General features: G+C 44.5%; 1 protein-coding gene across 1 annotated transcript in view; it reads left to right on the top strand.

Annotated features, from left to right (window-relative positions):
- Positions 1–16,427, top strand: part of LOC311225114 (cysteine-rich protein 2-like) — a gene marked incomplete at its 5' end in the record, with an annotated part of 27,658 nt that extends 11,231 nt beyond the window's left edge. Inside the window, 6 exons of the mRNA XM_084310319.1 lie at positions 6,565–6,622; positions 7,167–7,292; positions 9,338–9,406; positions 13,220–13,314; positions 14,470–14,527; positions 15,967–16,427. Of these exons, the coding sequence (XP_084166445.1) occupies positions 6,565–6,622; positions 7,167–7,292; positions 9,338–9,406; positions 13,220–13,314; positions 14,470–14,527; positions 15,967–16,034 (474 nt within the window). The 3' untranslated portion in view covers positions 16,035–16,427. The remainder of the gene's footprint in view (positions 1–6,564; positions 6,623–7,166; positions 7,293–9,337; positions 9,407–13,219; positions 13,315–14,469; positions 14,528–15,966) is intronic.
- Between the last annotated feature and the right edge of the window lie 797 nt (positions 16,428–17,224).

The raw sequence follows: 17,224 nt of genomic DNA on the forward strand, positions 1-17,224 counted from the left end.
GTACAAACTGTCTGTTTATAACTGTGGTACAAACTGTCTGTTTATAACTGTGGTACATGTTTATAACTGTGGTACAAACTGTCTGTTTATAACTGTGGTACAAACTGTCTGTTTATAACTGTGGTACATGTTTATAACTGTGGTACAAACTGTCTGTTTATAACTGTGGTACAAACTGTCTGTTTATAACTGTGGTACAAACTGTCTGTTTATAACTGTGGTACAACTGTCTGTTTATAACTGTGGTACAAACTGTCTGTTTATAACTGTGGTACAAACTGTCTGTTTATAACTGTGGTACAAACTGTCTGTTTATAACTGTGGTACAAACTGTCTGTTTATAACTGTGGTACAAACTGTCTGTTTATAACTGTGGTACAAACTGTCTGTTTATAACTGTGGTACATGATGACAATAAACAATCTGGAATGAGTAACGGTGCAGGACAACACGGTAACGGAGAGAGTAGAGTAGAGAGAGTAACGGTCCAGAACAGTACCGGACCGGACCGGCTGCTGAGCGGGACAATGGTCCCTCTGTGTCTCTTTGTCCTGAGAAAGACATCGGTGCTGCTCGGTCCACAGCCTGGAGTTAACCCTTAACCCCCAGACCCGCTGCATGGAACCATTACACCCTGACAACTGTCTGTGTGTGTATATAATATATATACTATGCATGTGTACATGTGTGTGATTGTAATATAGTATTTGCGTGTGTGTATAGTATATGCGTGTGTGTGTATATAGTATATGCGTGTGTGTGTGTGTATAGTATATGCATGTGTGTGTGTGTGTGTGTATAGTATATGCGTGTGTGTGTATATAGTATATGCGTGTGTGTGTGTGTGTGTGTATAGTATATGCATGTGTATACTGTATTTATGTATAGTATATGCATGTGTACATGTGTGTATATGTATAGTATATGCATGTGTACATGTGTGTATATGTATAGTATGTGCATGCATGTGCGTGTGTGTATAGAGTGTGTGTGTATAGAGTGTGTGTGTGTGTGTATAGAGTGTGTGTGTGTGTGTATAGAGTGTGTGTGTGTGTGTATAGAGTGTGTGTGTGTGTGTATAGAGTGTGTGTGTGTGTATAGAGTGTGTGTGTGTGTATAGAGTGTGTGTGTGTGTGTATAGAGTGTGTGTGTGTGTGTATAGAGTGTGTGTGTGTGTGTGTATGAGTGTGTGTGTGTGTGTATAGAGTGTGTGTGTGTATAGAGTGTGTGTGTGTATAGAGTGTGTGTGTGTGTATAGAGTGTGTGTGTGTGTGTATAGAGTGTGTGTGTGTGTGATAGAGTGTGTGTGTGTGTGTATAGAGTGTGTGCGTGTGTGTATAGAGTGTGTGCGTGTGTGTATAGAGTGTGTGCGTTGTGTGTATAGAGTGTGTGTGTGTGTGTATAGAGTGTGTGCGTGTGTGTATAGAGTGTGTGCGTGTGTGTATAGAGTGTGTGTGTGTGTGTATAGAGTGTGTGCGTGTGTGTATAGTGTGTGTGTGTGTGTGTGTATAGAGTGTGTGTGTGTGTGTATAGAGTGTGTGTGTGTGTGTGTATAGAGTGTGTGTGTGTGTGTATAGAGTGTGTGCGTGTGTGTATAGAGTGTGTGTGTGTGTGTATAGTGTGTGTGTGTGTGTGTATAGAGTGTGTGCGTGTGTGTATAGAGTGTGTGTGTGTGTGTATAGAGTGTGTGTGTGTGTGTATAGAGTGTGTGTGTGTGTGTATAGAGTGTGTGTGTGTGTGTATAGAGTGTGTGCGTGTGTGTATAGAGTGTGTGTGTATAGAGTGTGTGTGTGTGTGTATAGAGTGTGTGTGTGTGTGTATAGAGTGTGTGTGTGTGTGTATAGAGTGTGTGTGTGTGTGTATAGAGTGTGTGTGTGTGTGTATAGAGTGTGTGTGTGTGTATAGAGTGTGTGTGTGTGTGTATAGAGTGTGTGTGTATAGAGTGTGTGCGTGTGTGTATAGAGTGTGTGTGTGTGTGTATAGAGTGTGTGTGTGTGTGTATCGAGTGTGTGTGTGTGTGTATAGAGTGTGTGTGTGTGTGTATAGAGTGTGTGTGTGTGTGTATAGAGTGTGTGCGTGTGTGTATAGAGTGTGTGTGTGTGTGTATAGAGTGTGTGTGTGTGTATAGAGTGTGTGTGTGTGTATAGAGTGTGTGTGTGTGTGTATAGAGTGTGTGTGTGTGTGTATAGAGTGTGTGTGTGTATAGATGTGTGCGTGTGTGTATAGAGTGTGTGCGTGTGTGTATAGTGTGTGTGTGTGTGTGTATAGTGTGTGTGTGTGTGTATAGAGTGTGTGTGTATAGAGTGTGTGTGTGTGTGTGTGTGGTATAGAGTGTGTGTGTGTGTGTATAGAGTGTGTGTGTGTGTGTATAGAGTGTGTGTGTGTGTGTGTGTATAGAGTGTGTGTGTGTGTGTGTGTATAGAGTGTGTGTGTGTGTGTGTATAGAGTGTGTGTGTGTGTGTATAGAGTGTGTGTGTATAGAGTGTGTGCGTGTGTGTATAGAGTGTGTGTGTGTGTGTATAGAGTGTGTGTGTGTGTGTATAGAGTGTGTGTGTGTGTGTATAGAGTGTGTGTGTGTGTGTATAGAGTGTGTGTGTGTGTGTGTATAGAGTGTGTGTGTGTGTATAGAGTGTGTGTGTGTGTGTATAGAGTGTGTGCGTGTGTGTATAGAGTGTGTGTGTGTGTATAGAGTGTGTGTGTGTGTGTATAGAGTGTGTGTGTGTGTGTATAGAGTGTGTGTGTGTATAGAGTGTGTGCGTGTGTGTATAGAGTGTGTGCGTGTGTGTATAGAGTGTGTGTGTGTGTGTATAGAGTGTGTGTGTGTGTGTATAAGAGTGTGTGTGTGTGTGTATAGAGTGTGTGTGTGTGTGTATAGAGTGTGTGTGTGTGTGTATAGAGTGTGTGTGTGTGTGTATAGAGTGTGTGTGTGTGTATAGAGTGTGTGTGTGTGTATAGAGTGTGTGTGTGTGTATAGAGTGTGTGTGTGTGTGTATAGAGTGTGTGTGTGTGTATAGAGTGTGTGTGTGTGTGTATAGAGTGTGTGTGTGTGTGTGTGTGTATAGAGTGTGTGTGTGTGTGTGTGTATAGAGTGTGTGTGTGTGTGTGTATAGAGTGTGTGTGTGTGTGTATAGAGTGTGTGTGTGTGTGTATAGAGTGTGTGTGTGTGTGTATAGAGTGTGTGTGTGTGTGTGTGTATAGAGTGTGTGTGTGTGTGTGTGTATAGAGTGTGTGTGTGTGTGCGTTGGGCTGGCTGCTCTAACAGTAGCTGACCTGCTCTCACTACATTATTGAGACAGAGCGAGGGAACAGACCTCCTGACCTGCTCTCACTACATTATTGAGACAGAGCGAGGGAACAGACCTCCTCCGGCCTCGTCTTCTGCCCAGAGGAGGAGCTCATGTACGTGCCACGTGTGGTGGAGGGAGAGAGGCATTGTGGGTAATGCGTGTGCATGTGCGTGTGCATGTGGGTGGGTGTGTCGCTGTTCACGCCGGTCCTTCTCCCTGGCAGCCCGGCGGCAGGGGCTGGCACTGGTCCCACGGTGCTGGTCCCACGGAGCTGGTCCCACGGAGCTGGTCCCACGGAGCTGGTCCCACGGTGCTGCCTGTGCTTGTCTCTCTCTCTCTCTCTCTCTCGTCTGGTCACTGGGCCGGGCTTCTGTCCCCGAAGCCTGTTTTTGGGCTTCGAACTTCGTCAGGTTTTTTTCTCGAACGGACGTTTCGAACCTTCGTTTTTAATAATAATAAAAAAAGAATTCAATTTTTTTTTTTTTTTTTTTTTTTTTTTAAATAAATATCCTCAAAACTAAATCCTCCAATTTAAATAAAGTCATTAATCTGATTAAATTAGTATTTTTTTCTTTTATTAAATTGACTTTCTTTAACACTTTAATCGCCAAGGACATTCCCCGCCATGCTAATTCTGCCAATGACGCCGTAACACGTCATTGAGATCAATATTTCAAAAATCTGTGATCGCAATCATATTTCTCCCGCGGAGACTTGAGATATACTGTTGATCCCCTCTCAACTCTCCAACGGTTCAAGAGCGCCATCTGGTGGCCGATCGGCGGATCGCCCAAACCGGAAACGGAAACTGGTGCTCATCCAAATTCGGTCCGATCACTCGCTATAGGTCCCGGGACTCGAGCGCGACACAATGGATAGCGATCCGTTACCAATAACTCGATAAACAACATGATTTGGACGTATATACTATTATACAACCTGGAGATGGATCGCATATTTCAACATCCCATAATAGGAATATTTTTGCTCCATGCTCATCGCCCAACGGCCCGAGGAGACTGGGGTAAGTTTCAGCGGTTTTTTTTAACGTGTTCGATATAAACTGCTCTAATGATCATATCACCCACACTACATGAATCATCTAACGTTGGCCACGGAATTATAAACGACCCCCCCCCCCCCCATCCGGTCAACATCAGATGATCAGTAGTAACTTCTAGAAGCACGTCCGTTTGAAATTTTTTATCTCGCGCCGATCGCTATCAAACTGTATTTGATCATCAATATAATGCATTTAGGGCTATAAATCACGTTCTGCAGAATGCTGCAGAAAACGATAAAAACATATTTATACTTTAGACCGTATTTTAGTATGAATATGTGAATGAAAAAGAAAAAGTATAACGTTCCTACATCCTGAACGATAGATACTTGACGTTGAATGGGCCATAGTAATGTCAATTTAGCAATACAATTTAAAAAGTTATAGCCCTGCAAAGAAGGGGAACTTCTCCATAGACAAATAGAGCTGGCTAGGGATGGTATAAGGATGTACATAAGCCTGGCAAAGAAAGTGTTAATGGATATAACTCATCAGTTTTTAATACTATAATATTAGTTTAGCCTAATCTTTATCTGCAACTGTGAAGAAAAAATCCAATTGGTTTAAACAGAATGAATAGACTAGACTAGACTAAATGGATTTCTTTTAAATCATTTTTTATAAAAAATTACAATGTTGATTTAGAATTCGAATGCCAACGTAACGAACGAAGGTCCGAACGTTTGGGCTCAGCCCTAGTGGTCACTGGGCTCTGAACCAGTGGCTCCACTGACCTGGAATCGGATCCATGGAGCCGCCTGCTCTTGTCTCTCTCTCTCTCTCTCTCTTGTATGTTGGTCACTGGGCTCTGAACCAGTGGCTCCACTGACCTGGAATCAGATCCTCTTCCTCCCGCTAGAACCTCGACTGACTGACTGACTGACCACGCGGTCTTACATGAGCAGCGCCGCAGCCTACCCAGCATGCAACAGCAGCAGGCCCTCCGCGTCTCGATTCGGCCCGGGAGACGTACACTGAAGAGTCCACACACACACGCACACACACGCACACGCACGAGAATGATCCTATAAAAAAGGTCCCGGTAGGTTTGGTCTCTAGTATTTTCCCCACTCAGCCTGATGATGTCACAGGGTCACAGGTCACAGAGCGGCTAATAATGACATCACGTGTGACAGCGGTATCCGGGGAAACGGGAGTGTGTTGATTTACCCAACAGCATCAGTGCAAGGTGTGTGTGTGTGTGTGTGTGTGTGTGTGTGTGTGTGTGTGTGTGTGTGTGTGTGTGTGTGTGTGTGTGTGTGTGTGTGTGTGTGTGTGTGTGTGTGTGTGTGTGTGTGTGTGTGTGTGTGTGTGTGTGTGTGTGTGTGTGTGTGTGTGTGTGTGTGTGTGTGTGTGTGTGTGTGTGTGTGTGTGTGTGTGTGTGTGTGTGTGTGTGTGTGTGTGTGTGTGTGATCTCAGTGCATATTTATCACAAGCTAATTTGACGACCTAAAGATCTCTAACCACCGTGTGAGACGAAAGCACAACTGGATGTGTCTCTCTCTTTATCTCTGTGTGTCTCTGTCTCTCTTTGTCTGTCTCACTCTCTCTGTCTGTCTGTCTGTCTCACTCTCTCTCTCTCTGTCTGTCTCACTCTGTCTGTCTCTCTCTTTATCTCTGTGTGTCTCTGTCTGTCTGTCTGTCTGTCTCTGTCTGTCTGTCTCTCTGTATGTCTCACTCTCTCTCTCTGTCTGTCTGTCTGTCTCTCTGTCTGTCTCACTCTCTCTCTCTCTGTCTGTCTCTCTCTCTCTGTCTGTCTCTCTGTCTGTCTCACTCTCTCTCTCTCTGTCTGTCTCTCTGTCTGTCTCACTCTCTCTCTGTCTGTCTGTCTCTCTCTGTCTCTGTCCGTCTCTCGCTCTTTCTCTGTCCTCTGTCTCTCTGTCTCTCTTTGTCTCTCTCTGTCTGTCTGTCTCTCTTTCCCTGTCTGTCTGTCTCTCTCTGTCCTCCGTCTCTCTATCTCTGTCTCTCTTTGTCTCCCTGTGTCTCTCTGTCTGTCTGTCTGTCTGTCTCTCTCTCTCTCTCTCTCTCGCTCTCTCTCTCTCGATCTCTCTGAATTCCCACCCACAGCAGAGAGAACGGTCCAAACACAATGTGTAATAAGATGTTCACTTCAGACACATGACGTCGTCATTACAGGCAGGTTATCTGTCATCATGTCTTGTGATCTCCAGGCCTCCACGGTTTAACCGTCTGGCTCGTTGTTTATCTCCACAGCATGACGGGAGACCCTACTGCCATAAGCCCTGCTACGCTGCCCTCTTTGGGCCAAAAGGTGAAGTGCACGCATCGACACCCAACCACTCGATGCTTCTGAGTTCTGTGATAGTAATAATGAATAATATAATTAATAACTATTAATAAACATTATATATTATTATTATATATTATTTATTTTATGTGTTTACAACATACATACTACTCATACATATCTATATAGCCATTTGCAATAAGAATGTCTATTGTAAAAGCGCAGTAAGTAAAATATAAATAATAATACCAAGGAAACTATAAAAGAAGGAAGGGTCATCATATGATAATACCAGTTCTGCTTGGTGCCAGACTTTGGTGCCAGTTCTATTGAAGCCTGTATTAAAATACTAATTATACCAGCTATCTGAGGAAATATACATCAAGCAATATATCAAACGTTAGCTGTTTAAATGAAGGTCAGACCCTTTCTTCTTTTATAACGTCCTTGGTTCGTGTCGGCTGTACAACACAATGGTTGAGAAGCCCAAATAAAATAGGCTTTTCCAGTTTGATGGTACAGATCTGTATTAATGAAAATATTATATTAACGAGCGCTGTGTGAACAGGTGTGAACATCGGGGGGGCGGGCTCCTACGTGTACGACGCCCCCGTCAACAACCACCCTGCTGCTGCCGGGGATTCAGCCCCTAAAGAGGAGAGGAAGGTCTTCCAACCCAAGGGACCAGCCAAAGGTAAACAACAACAAGTGTGTGTGTGTGTGTGTGTGTGTGTGTGTGTGTGTGTGTGTGTGTGTGTGTGTGTGTGTGTGTGTGTGTGTGTGTGTGTGTGTGTGTGTGTGTGTGTGTGTGTGTGTGTGTGTGTGTGTGTGTGTGTGTGTGTGTGTGTGTGTGTGTGTGTGTGTGTGTGTGTGTGTGTGTGTGTGTGTGCGCGTGCGTTAGGGGTGTAAAGGTACACGTATCCGTACCGAACCGTTTCAGTGTGTACCGTACCGACCGGCTGGGTAGTGTACCGAACTAATACAACGGTATGTTATTAACCACTAACGACCGCCCACCGGGGGCTGTTTTTTTCACAATCTAATATAATTATTATTATTTTTTTAAATATTTTACAAGTCTATTATTAATTTCAATATAGAATATTCGTTGACAGCCCTATTACAAGTACAATTAGTTACTGCACACTACATCACCCCTGAGTGGAACATGGAAAGCCAAACTTTCCCCCACTGTACCGAAAACCCGCACCGAACCGTGACTTCAAAACCGAGGTACGTACCGAACCGTGGTGTGTCTGTGTCTGTCTGTGTCTATGTGTGTGTGTGTGTGTGTGTGTGTGTGTGTGTGTGTGTGAGAAACCTGAATGGACAGGAAGGACTACCAGGGTTCGCACAAGGTCCTTGAAGTGCTTAAAGTGCTTGATTTAAATAAATAAAAAAAGTCAAGGCCTGGAATTTCTTGAAAACAGCCCCTTTTTTTTAAACAAGGTGCTTAAAAAGTCCTTGAAATTAAATCAACCAACCATTCACATTGAATGTTTTGTTCATCCATACTACTACTGTACATGTGTATATTATATGGGCTATATTATAATATCACTAATGTACTGTACATGTGTGTATGTATTATATGGGCTATATTATAATATTACTGATGTACATGTGTGTGTTTATTATATGGGCTATATTATAGTATCACTAATGTACTGTACATGTGTGTTTATATTATATGGGCTATATTATAATATTACTACTGTACATGTGTGTGTGTATTATATGGGCTATATTATAATATTACTGATGTACTGTACATGTGTGTTTATATTATATGGGCTATATTAATATTACTACTGTACATGTGTGTATGTATTATATGGGCTATATTATAATATCACTAATGTACATGTGTGTATATATTATGGCTATATTAATATCACTACTGTACATGTGTGTATGTATTATATGGGCTATATTATAATATCACTACTGTACATGTGTGTATATATTATGGGCTATATTAATATCACTACTGTACATGTGTGTCACACGGTGGCCCTGTGTCGTCGACCCAGACATCATGATCCACGTCGTCCACATTTCTTACAGAGACTTTAAAAGAGCAGAAGAAAAGGCAGACATCTGTGCCGTATATAAAAAACCACAGTGTTTAACAACCGTCTCCAACAGAACACCACATGCCGGCCACATGTTCCTCCATGTGCACCTACCGGCTCCGAACACAAGGGGGCAGAGGGGGAGTCTGGGGGGTTTGAAGGGGCTTTAGTTTAGACGAGACTCGGCCCTCTCCCAAGGAAAAGGCAAAGCGAAAAAAAGACGAGTTTCCTCTCGCGTCTATTTAGATAATGAAATGAAGCGGTGGTGGGAACCACATAAATCCTGTTAACTCATTACGGTTTATTTATCTTCTCCTTCAGACCAGCACTAATTAATCATACTCAGGCCTTTTAATGAACGCATTTAACCGACTTTGAATGAAACCAGTGTTTCCGCACGAAGACGGGTTTGGTTCCACGACGTGGAAGTAAACAACTTTTTAGAAGAACCATGAGTTCTATCCCAGAGTGAGCCCTCAAAGTCAAAGTTATGTTTATTATTCAGGTTGTTCTGATCCCAACAAGCCACCAGAGGGCGCCCCCCAGTGGTCGTGGGATTTCCACGTTGTTGTCGAGGAAACATTGTTGTCGATGTTGTTTTTCTTCTTCCTCGTTGCAACACGACACCAACACCTCTTTGTGTTTGTTTGTTTCCTCTCCCCAGCCGGCAGCATCACCACGTTCTCCGGGGAAGCCAACCTGTGCCCCCGGTGCAGCAAGAAGGTCTACTTCGGTGAGTCTTCCACCGGACGCCTACAGAGAGGTCGAACCGGGGGGGGCTTTAACCCTTTCACTGCCACACTACAGAAGGTTAACCCTTTACTATCACACTACCGACGGGTAACCGTCGGTAGTGTGATGGTAAAGAGTTAACCTTCTGTAGTGTGTAGGGCTGACTCCTATTAATCGATTAGTCGACTAATCGGTCGAAAGGGGCCGTAGTCGACTGGCCAACCTCTTAGTCGAATATAATAAAAATATATATATATTAATTTTGGTATTTTTTTGTATCGTTCTTTCCAAAAGAAAAGAGGCCTAGAAGTGTGGCTAACACTAATGAATAGAATAGAATAGAATAGAATAGATCTTTATTTGTCATTGTTGGTACAACGAAATTTGTTAGGAACATCACCACCACTGGCATACAACATAAGATATAACATGTGCAAAATAATAATGTCAATAATAGTAGTAATATAGTAATAAGTAATAAAGTATCAATGTCCCAATGTCCCAATATATAACATACCATCATTGTCCCAAGTGCATTTAGTGCTTGTGCAAATAAATTAATAAATATAAATATTTCAGTCCAGTGAGTTGATGGAAGGAGGGGGGGGGGGGGGGGGGCGTTGACTTGCAAAGGATGAAGTATTGTATAGTGCAGCAATGCAAGTCCGGTTCACAGTTATTGTTGTAATGTGGGAGTGGGAGTTATGTCACCGGGGGTGGGATGCGGGGGGGCAAGTTGATGTTCGTCGTTGAGCAGCCTGACAGCCCGTGGGTAGAGGCTGTTGGTCAGTCTGCTGGTTCCGGACTGGATGGATCTGTACCTTCGACCAGAGGGCAGCAGTTGAAAGAGATGGTTTGCTGGGTGGTACTGGTCCTGTAGGATGTTATTTATACGCCGTAGGCAGCGGGAGGTAAAGACTGTGGAGATATCTGGGAGGCTAGCTCCAGTGATCCTCCTCGCAGCCTTGACCACTCTGTGGAGGGCCTCCTTCTCTGCCCTGGTACAGCCAGTAAACCACACCAGTAGTCCGTACGTGAGTACACTCTCTACTGCGCAGTGGTAGAAGTTGGCCATCAGTCCCTGTGGGAGTTTAGCCCATTTAAGCTTCCTAAGGTAGAAAAGGCGCTGCTGTGCTTTGCCCACAGCAGAGGCAATGCTGACCCCCCAGGACAGGTCATCAGACATTGTCACGCCCAGAAACTTACATTTTGAAACCCTCTCCACCTCCTCATTCCCAATGAGGAGTGGAGAGTGGCTGAGGTCACCAGTCCTGCGGAAATCGATGATCATCTCCTTGGTCTTCGTGGGGTTGAGAGCAAGGTTATGACCATCGCACCACTCCACTAGTTGCTCAACCTCCCTCCTGTATGAGGTCTCATCATTCCTCTGATGAGGCCAAGCACTGTTGTGTCGTCTGCAAATTTTACTATGAGGTTAGATGGAGAGGAGGAACGCATACCAGAGGCTAACTGCCTAAGAAAACAGGCACAGAGGCACTGAAAGAGGATTTCACCCATCTAATCCTTCAGACATTAAGCACCCCACAGCCCAAATGGAATGATAAAAAATAAAAAAAAAATAAAAAAGTTTAAAAATATTATTATATATATATCTTTTTAAGTCGACCAATAGTCGACTAACGGCAAATTTTGGCCAATCCTAGTCGACCGTCCAAATCCTTAGTCGGGGACAGCCCTAGTAGTGTGGCAGTGAAAGGGTTAACCTGATGTTGTGTGTGGCAGTGAACGGGTTAACCTTCTGTGTATTGTCGCAGTGAAAGGGTTAACCGTTTGGTAGTGCGGCAGTGAAAGGGTTAAAGGAACACGGTGACATTTCGGGAAATCAGCTTACAGTCTTCTCCAGAGAGAGAGACGAGAAGATGGACACCAGTCTCCTCTCTCTGTGCGTTCAGTAGAAAGCCATCTGGCTGCACGTTAGCCTAGCTTAGCACAATGAATGGAAGCGGACATGACCGGGTAGCCTAGAGAGGCATTGTCCAACCAACTAACACCTCCCCCCGAAGGCTAACCGGCACTGCCCGCTTCCATTCATTGTGCTAAGCTAGGCTAACGTGCAGCCAGATGGCTTTCTACTGCAGTGGTTCCCAAAGTCGGGGTCGCGACCCAAAGGTGGGCCGCGAGCAGCCACGGGTGGGCCGCGAGATGATTTAAAAAAATAAATAAAAATGTTTTTTTTTATTTTATTTTTTATTTTATTTATTTTTTGTCAGGCCACTGAACTTAGAAGCAGGCTAGGACAGTGTTTCTAGTTGTATTCTAAAATTCTATTCTATTGTATTCTAAAATGTGACTATGGTTTTATATTAACTTAATAAATAAACAAAAACGAAAAATCTACTTATTTCAACGAACATTTCAAACTAAATAACAGATTATGCACATAAAACGCTGAAAACAACCGAAGCAACAATAGTATTTTAATGAGGCTATTATTATTATCATTATTATTTTGCAACAAGTTAGCCCTCTCATAAATAGCACATATAAATGAATAACTAACTTGAACTAACTTAAAAGGATTGAAGTGATATTTGGCTTAAAAATCGGTCACATGGCAAAAAAAAAAAAAAAAAAAAAAAAAACCTGACGATGTGCATTGGACCGCGGCTCTCTGACGCCTTATTTTCTGGGTCCCGGCCTGAAAAGTTTGGGAACCCCTGTTCTACTGAACGCTCACCGAGAGGAGACTGGTGTCTTATCTTCTTGTCTCTCTAATAATAAGCTGATGTCCCTAAATGTCGCCGTGTTCCTTTAAGGCGACGCTGCTCCACGTTGGCATGTGTTTCACCTGCTGCTCGCCGGCCAATGAGGTAACGGGTGTCAGTCGGTCGTCGTCTGGTAATCCGGAGGTTCTCTGTTCGATTCCCCTCCTCTCCGGGCAGCGTGTCGAAGTGTCCCTTGAGCAAGACACTTAACCCCCGCCTAACTGCTCACCGGTGAGCAGGTCGGCACCTCGCAGCGCGGTCGCCTCCGCGTCGGCGTGTGAGCGAGCGAGCGAGGGACAAATTGTTAAAGCGCTTTGGATAAAAAGTAGGGATGCTCGATATTGGCTTTTTACCGATACCGATGTACCGATATTGTCCAACTCTTAATTTCCGATACCGATATCAACCGATACCGATATATGCAGGGTGTCCCCCCCCCCCCCTCCCAAAAACGGAATAATTTCAGGTAATTAACATTACATATCTCTTGTCGTGGAATTAACACACATTATGCATACTTTTGACAATAAATAAAATCAGAATGTGTTCTTACTTGCTTGCCTGGGTAAATAAAGGTGAAATAAATGTAAAAAAAAAATATATATATATTTTCCGATATCACATTTTAATGCCAATATCGGCCGATAATATCGGACATCCCTAAAAAGAGATATTTTAAATGTACCATTTAACCGTTTTATTGCCCGTTCTAGTGCTGTGGCTGCGAGCAACACGGAGCCACACAGACTGTATAGTGTGTTCCACTTGTGTTTCTATTTCAGTACACCGTCAGTACTGCCACCTTTTAGAGTTAACTACGGGGACCTACTGTATGAACTGAGGTGTGGTTACCATGGTGACCGAGGTGTGTGTGTGTGTGTGTGTGTGTGTGTGTGTGTGTGTGTGTGTGTGTGTGTGTGTGTGTGTGTGTGTGTGTGTGTGTGTGTGTGTGTGTGTGTGTGTGTGTGTGTGTGTGTGTGTGGTGTGTGTGTGTGTGTGTGTGTGTGTGTGTGTGTGTGTGTGTGTGTGTGTGTGTGTGTGTGTGTGTGTGTGTGTGTGTGTGTGTGTGTGTGTGTCTCGCACCACAGCTGAGAAGGTGACGTCACTTGGGAAGGACTGGCATCGGCCCTGTCTGCGCTGTGAGCGGTGCAGCAAGACCCTGTCTTCTGGCAGCCATGCAGAGGTGAGAGAGAGACGGAGAGAGAGTGAGACGGTGAGAGAGTGAGAGGGGAGTGAGACGGAGAGAGAGTGAGAGGGGAGTGAGACGGAGAGAGAGATCCAGAGAGAGAGAGATTGATTGATTGATTTATTTGATGTTTGTAATTGTACAAAAAGATACAACAGAATATATGCATCTCAGACAAACAACATCGAGGATAAAAACACAATAAAGTCCGAGGAGACACACAGACACCATAGAGACACACGGAGACGGAGAGACGGATTCAAGAGGGTTGTTTACATACGTACCAGGGCATACCGTGAAATACTGGTGGCCATGCCCGCTTTGATTGTGCAATAATACAATAGTAAATAAAATAAATGGAAGATAATAATGGGGTGGGGTTTGGAAGCTGTCCATACAGAGAGAGGAGGAGGGGGGAAGAGAGAGAGGGGAAGAGAGAGAGAGAACAATCTATTTTATACAAATTTCACATATTTGTATAATTATTGTACTGTAAATGAGAGATATTTTATTGCACTGCTTTTATTCTGTCTCTCCACTTTATGCATTGCTTTTATTTTGTACATTTCTCTCCTCATTTGATGCCCGTCTATATTTATGACAATGTTACACAAATGATATGCTGTGAAGCACTCTGGGCTGCAATTATTGTATGAAAGGTGCCATACAAATAAAGTGTATTATTATTATTATTATTATTATTATTATTATTATTATTATTATTATTATTATTATTATTATTATTATTATTATATTATTATTATTAACATCCCCCCTCAACTTCCAATGAAGTGCCCTTGAGCAAGGCACTAACCTCCAAACGGATCCAGTAGGGGGCAGTGTCAGACTGGTTGTACTGGGTGGCTCCTCCCAGGTGTGACTGTAGTGTGACTGTTTTATTTAACTTTTTATTTTTTTTGGCTCATGTGGGCCTAACTGTAAAAAATTATCTTCAAATAAAAAAACCTTGATTAAAAAAATAAAAATAAAAAAAATAAAACATGAAAGAAATTAAATAAAAATGTAAACACCCGTGAATGTCAAAATCCCTTCCTCCTCCCTGTACCTCGTGAACATTAATTAATTAATTTCATAGATAAACACCACCACTATACTATGTGTTAATGTTTTCCGTTTGTTCTTCCCCTCCAGCATGACGGACAGCCTTACTGCCACAAGCCATGCTATGCCGTGCTCTTTGGACCCAAAGGTAACCGCTAGGGGGCGCTATCAACCCAGATATCAGCTACACTTGAAACAGGATGTTGTGTGTGTGTGTGTGTCCACAGCAACTGGAACCAACGCTGCACACATTTTGCAAATATTGCACAAAAAAAGGACATTTATTACGGAAGAGAATGTTGTGACACTTGACCCTTTCACTACCACACTACAGAAGGTTAACCCTTTCACTACCACACTACAGAAGGTTAACCCTTTCACTACCACACTACAGAAGGTTAACCCTTTCACTACCACCCTACAGAAGGTTAACCTTTCACTACCGCACTACAGACGGTTAACCTTTCACTACACACTACAGAAGGTTAACCTTTCACTACCCACACTACAGAAGGTTAACCTTTCACTACCACACTACAGAAGGTTAACCCTTTCACTACCACACTACAGAAGGTTAACCTTTCACTACCACACTACAGAATGTTAACCCTTTCACTACCACACTACAGAAGGTTAACCTTTCACTACCGCACTACAGACGGTTAACCTTTCACACTACAGAAGGTTAACCTTTCACTACCACACTACAGAAGGTTAACCTTTCACTACCGCACTACAGACGGTTAACCCTTTCACTACCACACTACAAAATGTTAACCCTTTCACTACCACACTACAGAAGGTTAACCCTTTCACTACCACACTACAGAATGTTAACCCTTTCACTACCACCCTACAGAAGGTTAACCTTTCACTACCGCACTACAGACGGTTAACCTTTCACTACCACACTACAGAAGGTTAACCCTTTCACTACCACACTACAGAAGGTTAACCTTTCACTACCACACTACAGAAGGTTAACCCTTTCACTACCACACTACAGAAGGTTAACCTTTCACTACCACACTACAGAAGGTTAACCTTTCACTACCGCACTACAGACGGTTAACCTTTCACACTACAGAAGGTTAACCCTTTCACTACCACACTACAGAAGGTTAACCTTTCACTACCGCACTACAGACGGTTAACCCTTTCACTACCACACTACAGAAGGTTAACCCTTTCACTACCACACTACAGAAGGTTAACCTTTTCGCTACTGCACTATATAGAAGGTTAACCCTTTCACTACACACTACAGAAGGTTAACCTTTCACTACTGCACTCTACAGAAGGTTAACCCTTTCACTACCACACTACAAAAGGTTAACCCTTTCGCTACCACACTATAAACCACACCACAGAAGGTTAACCCTCTCGGTAGTGAACGGGTTAATCTTCTGTAGTGTGGTAGTGAAAGGGTTAATGTGAAACGGGACACCCGAGGGGATGTTTTACCAACACTGTGCCCTCGGATCATACCTTCCTCCTGCCCTCTCTGTCAGCCCCTCGTGACCCCTCTGTGACCCCTCTGTGACCCCTCTGTGACCCCTCCTCTGTCTGTGGTCTTGTGCTTCCCCAGGGTGAACACCGGAGGTGTGGGCAGCTACATCTATGACAAGGAGCCCAGCACCGTGACCGAGCCCTGAGCCCCCCCTGTGTCCCCCCAGCCTCGTCCCCCAGCCTCGTCCCCCCAGCCTCGTCCCCCAGCCTCGTCCCACAGCCTCGTCATCCCAGCCTCGTCCTCATCCCTCTCTCTCTTTCTCTCTCTCTACATTTAGTCATTTAGCTGAAACGTTTTTATCCAAAGCGACTTACAAGTTCTGTACGACGAGTCATCAGGAAGGAACTCTATCAGCTGAGTAACAATGATCATCAGAGTGTTGAGGGCTACAGTGGAGGTTAGTTTATTAGGACGAGTGCATGATGACAGTAAGGATAGTTAGTTTTTTTCTGTCTTTGCAGCTCCTTCTATCATCCACCACAGTATTACTAGTACAGACCTCTCTCTCTCTCTCTCCCTGTACAGACAGACCTGAGACCCCCCCCCCCCTCCAGCTCTCCCCCCCCCCCCCCCCCCCCCCCCCCCCCCCCTCTAGCCCCGGCTTCAACCCCCTGCCTCAGACTCCCCACCTGGGGGTGTGATTTAGCGGATTAGACATAGTTCCTACTAGACATGTGGTACATATACATCTTCCTGCAGGGAGGGAGGAGGGAGGGAGGGAGGAGGGAGGGAGGCAGGGAGGGAGGGAGGGAGGGAGGCAGGGAGGGAGGGAGGGAGGGAGGGAGGGTCCTTGGCACGGCTCTCTAGGACCCTAACGGAGCTCCACGCTGCCGTGTTGTACAGCGAGCAGCGTCTGTCTGTGTGTGTGACTCACTGCTGGGTTGTTTATTATCCCCCCCCCCCCCACCTGAACCAGCGGGGGGAGGGCCCCCCGAGAGGCCCCTCCCTCCCTCCCTCCCTCCCTCGCTCGCTCCTGCTGATCGATTGCCACCATTTTAATTTGTTTACATATTTATGTACACGACCCACGCACAAAATGTCACTCTTGAGAATGAGAATTCCATTTTATACATTCTTTAATATTTCAATTTGAGCACCTCCTGTATCAACGGTGCAACTGGGGAGCGTGTGCGTGTGCGTGTGCGTGTGTGTGTGTGTGTGGTGAGAGGGGGGAGTTCTCGGACGAGACGAGGTGTAAAGTACCCCCCCCCCCCCCCCCCCTCCTTCCCCTGTTGACCGGGAAGAGATACCCTGGTGCATTGTGGGTGGAGGGTGCGGTTTGTGTGTGTGTTTACGCGGCGACGTGCTGGCGGTGTTATCACAACCACCGAGCCT

The sequence above is a fragment of the Notolepis coatsorum genome (genome assembly GCF_963971535.1).
Source record: "Notolepis coatsorum genome assembly, chromosome: 3".
Taxonomy (NCBI): Eukaryota; Metazoa; Chordata; class Actinopteri; order Aulopiformes; family Paralepididae; genus Notolepis; species Notolepis coatsorum.